The following is a 12,151-nucleotide window of genomic DNA, read 5'->3' on the forward strand; positions in this document are numbered from 1 at the left end:
TCATCAAGTCCAGTCCCCTGCCCTCACCGCAGGACCTATCACTATCCCTGACACTTTTTTTTTTTAAATAAAACTATTTGCCCTGGACTGCTAAATGCTCCCCTCCGGGACTGAATGCCTGGCCTTGGGTTTACAAGACCAATACGCTAACCAGTGAGCTAGCCCTGAAATTTCCACAGTTTGAGCATTTCAAGTTACACATATACCATAAAATTTCACTAAGCGCTTACTACTTCGGTGAACACCTGTGGGAATTTACAAAAAAATTCTGATGTTACTAGTTGACTAGTCCAGTGAGTCCATGTGGCTGAACTGCTTGCATCAAATTATCTCATTACCTCTTCAGGTTCTGTTTGTTAATGACGTGATTTTGCAACAGAGAGGTAGCCATGTTAGCCTGTATTCTAACAATACAAACACATGGTCATGTAGTACTTTAAAGACTAACAAAATCACCTAATAAATTATTTTGTTAGTCTTTAAAGCGCTGCATGACTGTTTTGATTTTGCAAGTGTGTTGTCAACATATTTAAATCTAAAATTACCCTATCAAAGATAAGTTCAGTATGAACATCTTATAAGGAAATTCTTTAAAAAAAATTAGAGGAAGAGGACACCAGCCTTCTTTAATAATAATTTTAAAAAAAGCCTTGTAACTCCTCAGAACAGCTTACGAATATTTCCAAATATATTTAGAAATCACTACTTTTATTCTTTTACTGCAATACTTGGCTATTAAATAAATAATAGCCAACCTGATTAAACTGTGCTCATTCTGTGGATGGAGTAACTGAAGTTTTAAGCAGAAAAATCTCAAATAAATATTGTCATCTTTCCCTATTTAGAAGTTTTTTGTCACCCTATCCCATGGGTCTGAGCTTAAGTGGGTACGTGAGCCTCCACTTATGTCACAGCATCCACACCACTATACTTACTGTGCTAGGGTGAACCCTGCAGCAGGCATCTGTCTACCTAGGCTGGGAGGCTCACTGTCAGCCGCAGCATAACATAGCTGTACAGTCAGTCTGGGTATCGTGAGAATGTTCAAAGAATATGGTGACATAGAATTTCAATTCTTACCAGTTCTAGAACTCTGACAAAATAAAGTCCTTTAGGGAGCTGGATGTGCAGGGCAGTTTCATAGGCATCATCTCCAGCATTGCTCAGAGATATATACAACAATAAAGTCTTCATACTTCCAACTGAAAGATATGGTTTCTTTTCATGAGGTCTATAAAAATAATGAATATACTTGCAATGTTATACTGTATGAGAAAACCAGTGATACATATGGCATCTACAGAGACAAGAGGCACTGGTAAAAGGGAAAGTGTACAGAGAAAGAAGGAGGTCTGGGGTGGGGGGAGGGGGGAGACCAAAACACTTTCTTTGATTTCAATGTGGTAAGGCATTTGGAAAAGCCCAGCTGGAGGTTGCTGGTCAAATAAGCATTTGCTCATTCTTCTAGGTGAAGGCAACTCACCCTCTCAACCATTTAAACAACAATCAAGCTAGCATATTTCATTTGCATTGCACTTTTTAGGGTCTGAGTAATTGGAGTGCTAGTTCAGAGACGTATGCCTACTACTTATTCTTCTGCTAGGTCTTGTCCCATATAGAGATGTAGAGGCATGTCCTCCTGCTTCAGCAACTCCAAGGGGAAAATAATCCTGTGCAAAGGAGTTATGAGGCTTGTGCATCAATTAAGACAGTGATGGGCAATCTAGGTTAGTGAATGTGTCCCAGCTTCATCTCTGTGGGCCGTAAGATTAGGGGTATCATATTTGAACTTTCAAAAAAGAGAACCCCCCTGAAAGGGAGTATGTCTGTATCAGTATCTACCTACTCACACTGCATTAATGTGTGATAGTACATCCGTACAACATGAGTTGGTAGATACTGATACAGATAAACTCCCTCCTCTTTTTTTAAAGTTCAAATATGGTAACCCTACTCAAGACTATTGTAACCAAGATGGTATCCTGGGACAGGGTAGTTTTACTACTTGTGCTTGAGTACCTAGAATTCATGGGGTGTGCTGACTGAGCTGTAGCTGCGCTTTGATTGGATGCAGAGGGTCAATGTCCAGTCAGTGATTTGGATTCAAAGTCAATGTCATATGCAATCAGCACACACTCCACTTTACATGCCCTTGCATTATGTGTGTGTCACTTTAGTAATACCAGTTGGAAAAAAATCTATGTGAATGGAAACCAGAGTATCTGACAACCCTGCCCATGGACAATGATAAATAAAAATTTCACGCACTACACACAGAACACCAATGGGCTGCAAGCATCTCACAGGCTGCAGGTTGCCCACAATTGACTCAAACCCTCAGATTAAGGCTTAGCAAGCCGTCTGCTCAGAGGAGAATTTCACGAAGAATAGAGACCACTAGAAAGAGGAAGGGCTTATCAACTGAATTTATTGAAGGACACATTCCAACAGTGCAATAAATAAGTAAGTTAAGTTGTAGTGCTTATGGATGGTTGAACATTTTTGGGTTCTACTTTAGGTTTTTCTCTGCCTATTATTGAGATGTGCTTTATTGATTTTTAAACTTAAACTTAGGGAAACATTTGTGATTAAAACTTTGAATTTTGCCCTATGTGCCATATAAATCTGCAGTTTTCAGCTCTCAGTCAAGGTTAACAAAAAGGAAGTGAGTGAACATGTCGTTCTTATGTTCTACCTACTGTTCTATAATCATGTTATAAGTGACAGTACCTAAGAGGTTCTAAAAGTAAACTTCAGTTTGACATTAAAGTTTAATTAAGACTTGTGGAAGAGCTGCCTAGAAATAGAAGTTTATCAAATATTCTGGCTTGAAACCAAAGCATTAGTCATGGAACACCTTTGGGAAAGAAGCTGGCACTTAGACAAGCAACAGAAGGTGAAAGCACTGCATAAGCAGCTAGGTTCCCAGGCAACATCAAATTAAGAGAAATGCAATGTTAACATTATAGAACTTGGATTTCTAGTTCACATTACATTTTTAAGTTATTTTACCACATTTACCTAATTGCTATTCTACTCTTTTCTGGTATACTTTCTCCTGCATCTTGGTTCATTAACAAGGTGCCGTCGGAAAGATTCCCACCAGCTTAGTACATAAGTGCAATAAAGCACCAGGTGCACATCTCTGTGTGTGACAAAGCTGAACTCGAGCTTTTCCCTGGTAGTCATATTTAATTCTTCATTAAAACATGCATAATGCATTTGTAGAGCAGGCCAGAATGTAAGTAACTGAGTAGTGCACACATGCCGAACCACAACCCAGTCCGTAAAAGACAAGAATGAAATGAAGTATTTCAGTGACAACCCCTGTACAATTCCAACCATTTAGGAGACATTTGTCCTTTTTTTTAAGCATTTACTTGGCTGTTCCTGGAAAATGAATGCATGCGGTCTAGACAAAATAAATTAATGTTTCACAGCTAACTAGTTTTTAATCAAAATACTAGCACAAAAAGTAATTTAAAGTGATATTTCACACTTATCAAGACATGAAGCCTATTTATTTTGGTTGAAAAAGATGGTACAAATTCTCAAGCTGCTTCCCTCCCTTAAAGTGCAATGCCTGTAGTATTTATAGTCAGGGCATACAAAAGTTGATTATTTTTTTTTAAATCTTATTTTTAATTTAAATTGAATTGTTTGCTTTTATAATCTTCAATAAATACTAGATTTATTTAAAAATAACAATTACATTTATATTTCATCACAAGCATGCAACACCTACACTTACAGTCATAAAAATGAATGGATCCTGTCTGTCCAGCCTAACTACTAGCTCTTCTTGAAAGTTCTGGGCTTTCAATTTCTGTTTCTCAGAGACTAAAACGTGTCACGTGCAAAGAAAGATACAAGCTGGTTAGGACTGTTTTTTGTTCTGTGCTTATGTGATGGTGGATCTTGCACAACAGAAGCGTTAGTTAAGCCATTGTCAAAACAGAGAGACAGATACAACATGTAGGAAAGGATGGCGGCAGCACAGAAAAGAACAGTGGAGTGAACTAGAAAAAAAGGAAGACATTATTTAGCACACACACAGCTTCCTATGTCCAGCCCCCATATACTATTGTCATTAAAAAAAGCCATTATGGCTTCTGAGCATAAGAGAGAGACCCTATCTGGTAGTATTCTGAAGAAATTCATTTCCTGGTTTAAAAAGGAAAACATGTCACATGTAAGCAGTGCTAGAAACTGCAAGGCCTAGCTGCAAGAATGAAACATCAGAAGGAAAACTGCTTATTTGAAGAAAATGATGTAGATGAAGATGTGGCTATGCCTGAATGGATCAACTGGTTTGCAACTTAAATTATTCACTTTGCAATGCACCATTCCTCAAGACTCTCTTTATTCTTTTTAGCAAGTGTGATTTGACAAATAAATTCCCAAGCTGTTCGCTGTATTGGATTTTGCTAGGAAAAAAAAGTCTAGTTTAGCTAATCCTTATGGCTTGCTTAATTAGTTAATTAACTTTAGAATCTATCACACAAATATACAATATATAAAGGTGCATTAAAAAAATTAACTAAAGTTTCCAATTGCCACAGAGTTTCATTTTCTTATTTTATATTATATAGTACACAACCCTTACTTTGGAACATCCTGGCCACAGACCATAATGGTGATAAAGGTCTATTTCCTATTTTACTTCAGCTTTTCCAAGAGAACCGCATTCTATACTCATTTCCTCAAAAAATGTAAGTGACAATGAGTTCAAAGGGGCTTACTCTAAAATCAAGTGTACGCTAAGCATTTTTGACAACTTCATTTAAATCAATGATTTTTTTCTTTGGTAATTTATATGATTTTAAATTAATGATTTAAATGGCCTTGATTTAAATCAGTCCACCCTGTGTATAATTCTGCTTAGTGTTCATTAATACTAACGAAAATATTCCAAATCATCTACATTAGAAAAACGCAACCTTCTGCAAGCAGTACTGTCTTAAGGTCTAAGAAAATGGCTGAGGGAAGAATTTCACTTGGAAATCCATGAAGACCCAAAGACTTGTGCCCAGAATCACATGAGTTATCAATCAAAATTACATTATTTTAATATCATTTATAGAATCATAGGGCTGGAAGGGACCTCAGGAGGTCATTTAGTCTAGCCCCCAGCTTCAAGCAGGTTCAAGCTCACTAAGTCATTTTTGTAATATTTTTAAATGTTATTCAAGATGAAACTAGCTGCTCAGTTCAATAGGACCTCTAAAAATCTGAATATTTGTAAAACAAAACTATTTCACATATTTAAATTGGGCAGCTGGAGGTAATTCTTCGCACCACATACAGTCAACCTGTGGAACTCATTGCCAGGGGTGCTGCAAAGTCTGAAAATATTTTTGGGTTCAAAAAAGAATTAGGTAAGTTATGGAGAATAGGGCCATCAGCGACTATTATCCAGGATGTGTGCAGTGGTGTAGCCATGTCATTCCAGGATATTAAAGAGACAAGCTGAAAGGGGTAATATCATTTTATGGATCAACTTCTGTTGATGAAAGATGGTCAGTGATTCAGTTCCATGCTCTGTGTGTTCCCGCACCTCTGACTGCCTAATTTGTGACTGAGCAGCAGATGATCAAGTAATAATTGCCCTGTTCTATTCATTTCCTCTGAACTTGCTGGCGTTGGCCACTGTAAGGAGACAGGATACTCAACTATTGTTCTGACCCAATCTTATTGTTATGTTCTTATATTTGGAGAGAGGAGGAAGGACAGGGCTGAATAGATCATCTAAAATCTTACTCAAAATTAATTCTAATTGCATTGGGTAAGAAGAGTAACAGAGAGGAAGCCGTGCTAGTCTATACACTATCAAAACAAAAAGCAGTCAATTCTGGTCTGGCTATGGTCTGAAGAAGTGGGTCTGTCCCACGAAAGCTCACCTAATAAACTATTTTGCTAGTCTTTAAAGTGCTACTTGACTGCTTTTTGTTTGGGTAAGAACACAGTCGTACGAACTAAAAGCTAGCTAAAGGACCTATAAAGGGCAATGAGAGTATTTCATGGAGGAAGAACATTTAGTTCGGCAGAGATCTAGTCTTAATGGACTGTCATGACATTTAAATAAAATTAAGAGTTCAGCATAATGAAATTTAAGGGTGACAGTAAATTGGAAAGAGCTACAAACACCTGTGTGAACCAGGAAATACTACAGAGGACCTAAAGAGATTAGGAACATGGGTGAAAAATTATAAAATTAAATTCAGTTTGAAAATGCAAGCTAGTATATCTAGGGGAAGAGAATCCAAACTGCACATAATGTCCAACCATCTGGTGCCTTGATCATTTGGGTAAATCTATAGCCAATTTTCTTGAATAGTTCTTTTTCCTTATTTCTTAACTGAAATAGTAAACACAGCAATCTGTTAGTACAAAAATGAACCATTTCCTCTTGTAGACTGAAAGTACAGTACTGGCATAACATCAGTATAAAATTTAATTTTTGTCAGTGAATAGAGGTCTAGGGTGTTACATATATCACAGTAAACCTGTATTAGAAATTCAGAAGTTTTGGTTTTATGAAAAGATGGTTTTTGGTAATAATACCTTATGAGTATATTGGAAAAAGAACTGCTCTTGTGCATAAAATACATTACTCTTATACTTTCCGAAAGGTTATTTATTTAATAATCTTTCATTGGAGAACAACTTTTATTTCCTGTAACATTTTCTTAGGCAACTTATTTTTTACATTTGCAAATTAATTTTACTTAGGTATCAGTGAAAACAAAATTAGATAAATAAACCTCTACTCAGTCTCTTTCAGCAGATGGAAGTCACACTGTACTTACTTTGGAAATGCAAGTTTTCCAGAGACTTTCAGGTCAGAAGAACAGTTTACTTTCAAACAAAACCTTGCAAAAACCATCTGTAAAAGACAACATAAGTGAAAATATTTCAAAACAGTGGATACACAGCAAGAGGTACAAAGTCATTCTAATGCATCTACTACCATGTTATTATCTAAGCACCATGAGTGTTCAATAGCCCTTGTTACAGAAGGAGAAACTAATCAGGTGGTGACTTGCCCACTCTGTATACATAGGATAATAGACACAGTCTCATGCTAAGTGTCTCATTCTTGTGTCCACACAGATATGATCAGCCTATTGTAAAAGGTATATACAATTTCAAACATTTTAGGGGAGTGAAGTTCTAGGACAGTTCTGCAGCCTCCTGTGATACAGCAGCAGTTATCCAGGCTACATGGTTTATCTCAGTAAAGAATCCTATGAGATATTAGGGTTCTCAGAAAGTAGTGATGAGCATTACTTGTGTTTCTGAAATTCCACAGAATATTTGTATGTCAGTGTAATGCAGTATGGCACTCAGCAATACTCTCTTTTGTTAAAACTATCTTTGGATCCAAAATCAGAAAGCTGAGATGGAAAACAGAAGTTATTTTGCCATTAGAAGAAACCTACAGGCATCTTACAAGTCTGGATATCAATTTTATTTTGAATCTGTGAAACATACTACTGGTGGGAAGTCAGAATAATGTTTAATTTTACCAGTTACAAATGGTAAGAGGACTTTTGCTCTTGGAGGTCAAAAGGAGGGAAATACTTTAGCTATTGAACTGTACTGTATGGTTTTTCCAGTGTGTCTGAAAAACTTGGAGTAGCTCCAGATAATAAATCCTTCATCAACATTATTGAAATAATGGAATATAAATCAATGTCAGCAGCATTCTGGGTATTAATATGCACTTCATGCTGGGATTTGAAGTGCATGTGAAACTACAAGAGTAGCAAGAAAATATCTAATACTAATACTAGTATACCTAACAGAATAACAGTATACAATTATTAAGAGATAATTACATGCCTGAGTAAAATCCTATTCCATTTCACATGTGCCATTAGAATGAAAAAACATAAAATACAAATGAGAGGTATATTCTATAAGCAATGCCCCCCTTAGACAAACCACCGCTCTGTCGTTTTAGCCTAGTGGTTTATTAAAACCAAAGCATTTTGAATGTCCTTGTCACCATTAGAGCTAGACAACAATTCAGGAAATGTTCCTTAGTTATAATTGCATTGTGTGAAATTTGCTTTACAGCAGTGTTTCTTAATATATGTTCCGCAGAACACTGGTGTTCTATGAACAACTTGCGGATGTGCCACAAGCATCTGATGCTTTTTTGGTATCATACACTGATTGTATATATTCTCTGTCATTAAAACCAGATACAATGTTACTTTTTTATTGCTATGGTATCTGATTAAATTACTTCATTTTATTTTTATGGTATTTTTGCTTTTTGTTTGTTTTTCTTCTGTCTGACAACAATTTCTGAAGAAAATTTTCTTAAGTGTTCCATATAAAAAACATTATTTTTGGCTGTTCCATGGTCTCAAAAAGTTTAAGAAACACTGCCGTATAGAATGACTTAAAATGTATATTCATTTTGATGAAGTTCAGACAAAAATATTTGTATCTTAACCTTGCTTTTTATAATGTCTTTTTCTTTCCTCTGCTGAAGAATTGGTTCAAGTGGTGGGAATTCCTCCACACTTCTTTTCCTTAGAACATGATGCCCAAGATGATAAGTTGCTTCAACGTATATAGGAGTCAGGATATCCCTTACATTTTTCTATGAAAATTGGAAACCCAATGAGTTAATCATATAAAATGGCCATGTATATAAAGAAAACACCCCAGATTTATTGTTTCTTTTTCACACATGCAATCACTTCCTAAACCACAGAAATTACATTTCCTTCCTTGAATATCGTTTTTTCTTCCCATTTTTACCATGATTTCTTTGCTAATTTTCTGTAATTAGGATGAGAACATTCAATTCATTACTGAAAAATGCCTTTTACAATTAAACAACAGATGTTAATTGAAACTTTATTTGGTTGGAGATCCAAAGAATTTTCTTTCTTACCAGGTTGATTTATTGTCACAGGTTAGTAATTCTGCAAATTAGAAGTAAGGGACAGACAGGCACAAAGGATCAGATATTTCTGTGATGTCTAAAAAGGCTCTCCTGGAAGGATATGGAGTTGGAAAGGAAAGAGGGGACTCTGCTTTTATATTTTGTACTCTGCATTAAGATAATTAAAATGTTGAATCAATAATAATTTCAGCATGAAACCTTGACCATTTAGGAATGCCACAATTAAAGCACAAATCCCAAGTTATTTTCTCACAAAAACTGAACAGCTTGAAGCACTGAATATTACAATAACAAACTTGATTAAATTATTCTCTAGGTATATAAGATAGACAGTCACTGATTGTCTCCCCACATGTCCACTGCTCAAGTTCTTATCTACAAGCTTACTTTGACCAAAATTACGTTCTCTAATTCACAGTAATTTTACACAAGGTCTTTCCTGCATCTGCTCTATGTTACTTTCATTATACTAATTAGCTACTAATTATTCTTTACTCAAAATATAGAAAATGTACATGCTTTCCAGTAAGGATTGTATGTGACAGACATTCACACTTAGTTAACTTTAACAGCCTTCTCCAAGTATAGAAAACTTAGTGGGGTGATGGGACCAGTCCTGATATTACCATTAAAGAATTTAGAAAGAAATGGTGTTGTGTGGAAAAAGTTTACATGAAATCCATCACAAATTAAATGGTAAAATGAGCATGTATGGTAGTATACCATGTACAAGTTTCAGAGGGTTATCCATGGTAGGCTGTTTTAGGAAGAACGTGAGGAGTTCCTGAGCACCTGAACAACAAAACAACTTTATCTGAGAATAAGCTTTCATGGAATGTATGAAATGGAATCTTCAGATTGTCAGGAATATGTACACAAATGCAAAGGTGGGAGTATTACATTACTATGTGGAGGACCTGTGCTAACAAGTTCTATTCAACCAGGGTGGATGTAGCCCACTTCTAAGAGTTGATAAAAAGGGGAAAATACCAAAAGAAAGAAAATTACTCTTTGAAGTGAGTAGTCTACATTTAGCTGGAAGGGCAATGGCAGCTATGCAATTTTTGGTACACCAACTGCGTACCAAAAATTGAATTGCAGCCATCGACTTCCATGCCTGTCTCCATAGCAGAAGGTCATTGGGAGCGCGCCTCCCGTCGACCTTCCTTAAAGCCATGCTGCTCAAAAGAAGTCCTGGGGTCAATACTCACCCTGGAACATGCCACTTCACACATGCACAAAACAGCACCCCAGAAGATCAAATGTAAGCATTTGATCTTCCACGGTGAGTGCAGACCCAGCCTCAGAAAGACAGCCAGGCTAGTCTGCAAGTTAAAAAAAAAAAAAAAGAAAAAGGCAGTCCTGCAGCAGCTTAAAAACTAATAAATTTGTTTATTAGGTAATGAGCTTTTGTGGCCAAGAGTGGTCTTAGACATGAAAGCTCACTGGCTAATAAATAATATTGTTAGTCTTTAAGGTGCAACAGGAATGCTTGGGTTGTTGGGCGTCTTTTTTTTTTTTTTTTGGTAGTGAGCTAGCCACGCCCAGGCCTCCCATCTCTATTCAGAGCTGTCTAATAGTGTCAAGTTTGCACATGGATTTCAGCTCTGCAATTTCCTGCTGCAGTCTGTTTTTGAAGGTTTTTCTCAAGTATGCCAACTTTTAAGTCTCCTACTGAGTACCAGGAGCCGAAGTGCTCTCCTACTTGTTTTTTAATGTTACCATTCTTGATGTATGATTTGTGGTCATTTTGTCTTATGATCAGAGACAGTACGGTATGGCCACAGGGCATTGCTGGCACATGATGGCCACATTATAAGATGTACAGGTGAGGGAGCTCCTGATGGTGTGGCTGATGTGGTTAGGTAGTATGATGGTGTCACTAGGGTGGACATGTGGACACAGCTGGCAACAGGGTTTGTTGCAGGTTTTGATTCCTGAGACAGTTTTGCTGTTGGGTGGTGTGTAGTTGGTGTCACATATCTGTTTCGGGGTGGGAGGCTGTCTGTAAGTGAGGACTGACCTGCCTCCCAAGGACTGAGAGAGCAAGGGGATTATCACCCAGGATAAGCTGTAAATCCTTGATGGTGTGCTGGAGAGATTTTAGATGGGGGCTGTAGATAATAAGCAGTGGGATTCAGTTGCTCTCTTTGTCGGGTCTGTTCTGCAGTAGGCGGCTTTTTGGTACCTGCCTGGCTCTGTGAATCTGTCTTTTTCACTTCCCCAAGTGGGTACTGTAGTTTTAAGAATGCTTGAGAGAGACTGTGTAGTCATTTGTCTGAGGAACTGGAGAAAATGTGGGTGAGTCTTAGGGCTTGGCTGTAGACAATGAATCATGTGCTGTGTTCTGCATGCAATGTTTGGGTTTCTTGCCCAAATTTCCATTACTTGTTTTATTTGGAAGTACTAACAGTGAGAAGTTTTAATATAAATTTTAAATCATCCTTAGGTGTCCTAATGTTGACCTGAAGGTGAAGCAATGTCTCAGCATTTCACACACACAGAGCATATTGCATATGCACCCACAGACTTAAATCCTGTGACGTAAAATACAGACAGTAGCATGGATGTCAGTTGTGTTTTTACCAATGGGATAGAGTTATTGACCCTGGCTGCATCTTCACTAAAAAGTTCTGTCGAACAATTTTTCAAAAGAAGGGGACTCTTTTGAAAGACCCCAAGGAGTGTCCACACACAAAAAGTGTTCTTTCGAAAGTAAATTGTAAGAATGTGGTGCTCCTTTTGAAATCACTCTTCCTTTCTCGTTTCAGGAAGACCACCCCCTTTCAAAAGCTTCTTTCGAAAGAACAGTCTCAATTTTTGATCCACGGCCTATTCATTCAAAAGAGCGGGGGCTGCATGGATGTTTTCTTTTGAAAGAGCAGACCTCTCTTTTGATCCACTTTTCTGTGTGTGGACCTGTTCTTTCAAAAGATCTCTCTAGAGTAGACATAGCCAATGTGTAGGATCAGACACACTGAATTTACTAAGACAGAGGTTTGGGGGGTTTTAAGTTTATGGGAAGAAGACTATGTACAAACTTCTTTGAGTGTATATGTATAGAGAGAGGTGTATCTCTCTCTCATAGAGCTGGAAGGGACCTTCAGAGTTTAGTGAGTCCCCTCCTCTGCCCTCTCAGGGGAATCAAGCACCACCCCTCACAAATGTTTTCTTTACTCTATTTGCCCCATATCCTCCAATGGCCCCCTGGAAGACTGAACTCAC

General features: G+C 37.3%; 1 protein-coding gene across 1 annotated transcript in view; it reads right to left on the bottom strand.

The window, feature by feature from the left end:
• Positions 1 to 12,151, bottom strand: part of ITGA4 (integrin subunit alpha 4) — a 66,497-nt gene that overhangs the window by 17,653 nt on the left and 36,693 nt on the right. Inside the window, exons 13-15 of the mRNA XM_075001166.1 lie at positions 8,468 to 8,617; positions 6,810 to 6,886; positions 1,081 to 1,231 (exon numbers count right to left, since the gene is read on the bottom strand). Coding sequence (XP_074857267.1) covers positions 1,081 to 1,231; positions 6,810 to 6,886; positions 8,468 to 8,617 — 378 coding nt within the window. The remainder of the gene's footprint in view (positions 1 to 1,080; positions 1,232 to 6,809; positions 6,887 to 8,467; positions 8,618 to 12,151) is intronic.

The sequence above is a fragment of the Carettochelys insculpta genome, chromosome 8, assembly GCF_033958435.1.
Source record: "Carettochelys insculpta isolate YL-2023 chromosome 8, ASM3395843v1, whole genome shotgun sequence".
Taxonomy (NCBI): domain Eukaryota; kingdom Metazoa; phylum Chordata; order Testudines; family Carettochelyidae; genus Carettochelys; species Carettochelys insculpta.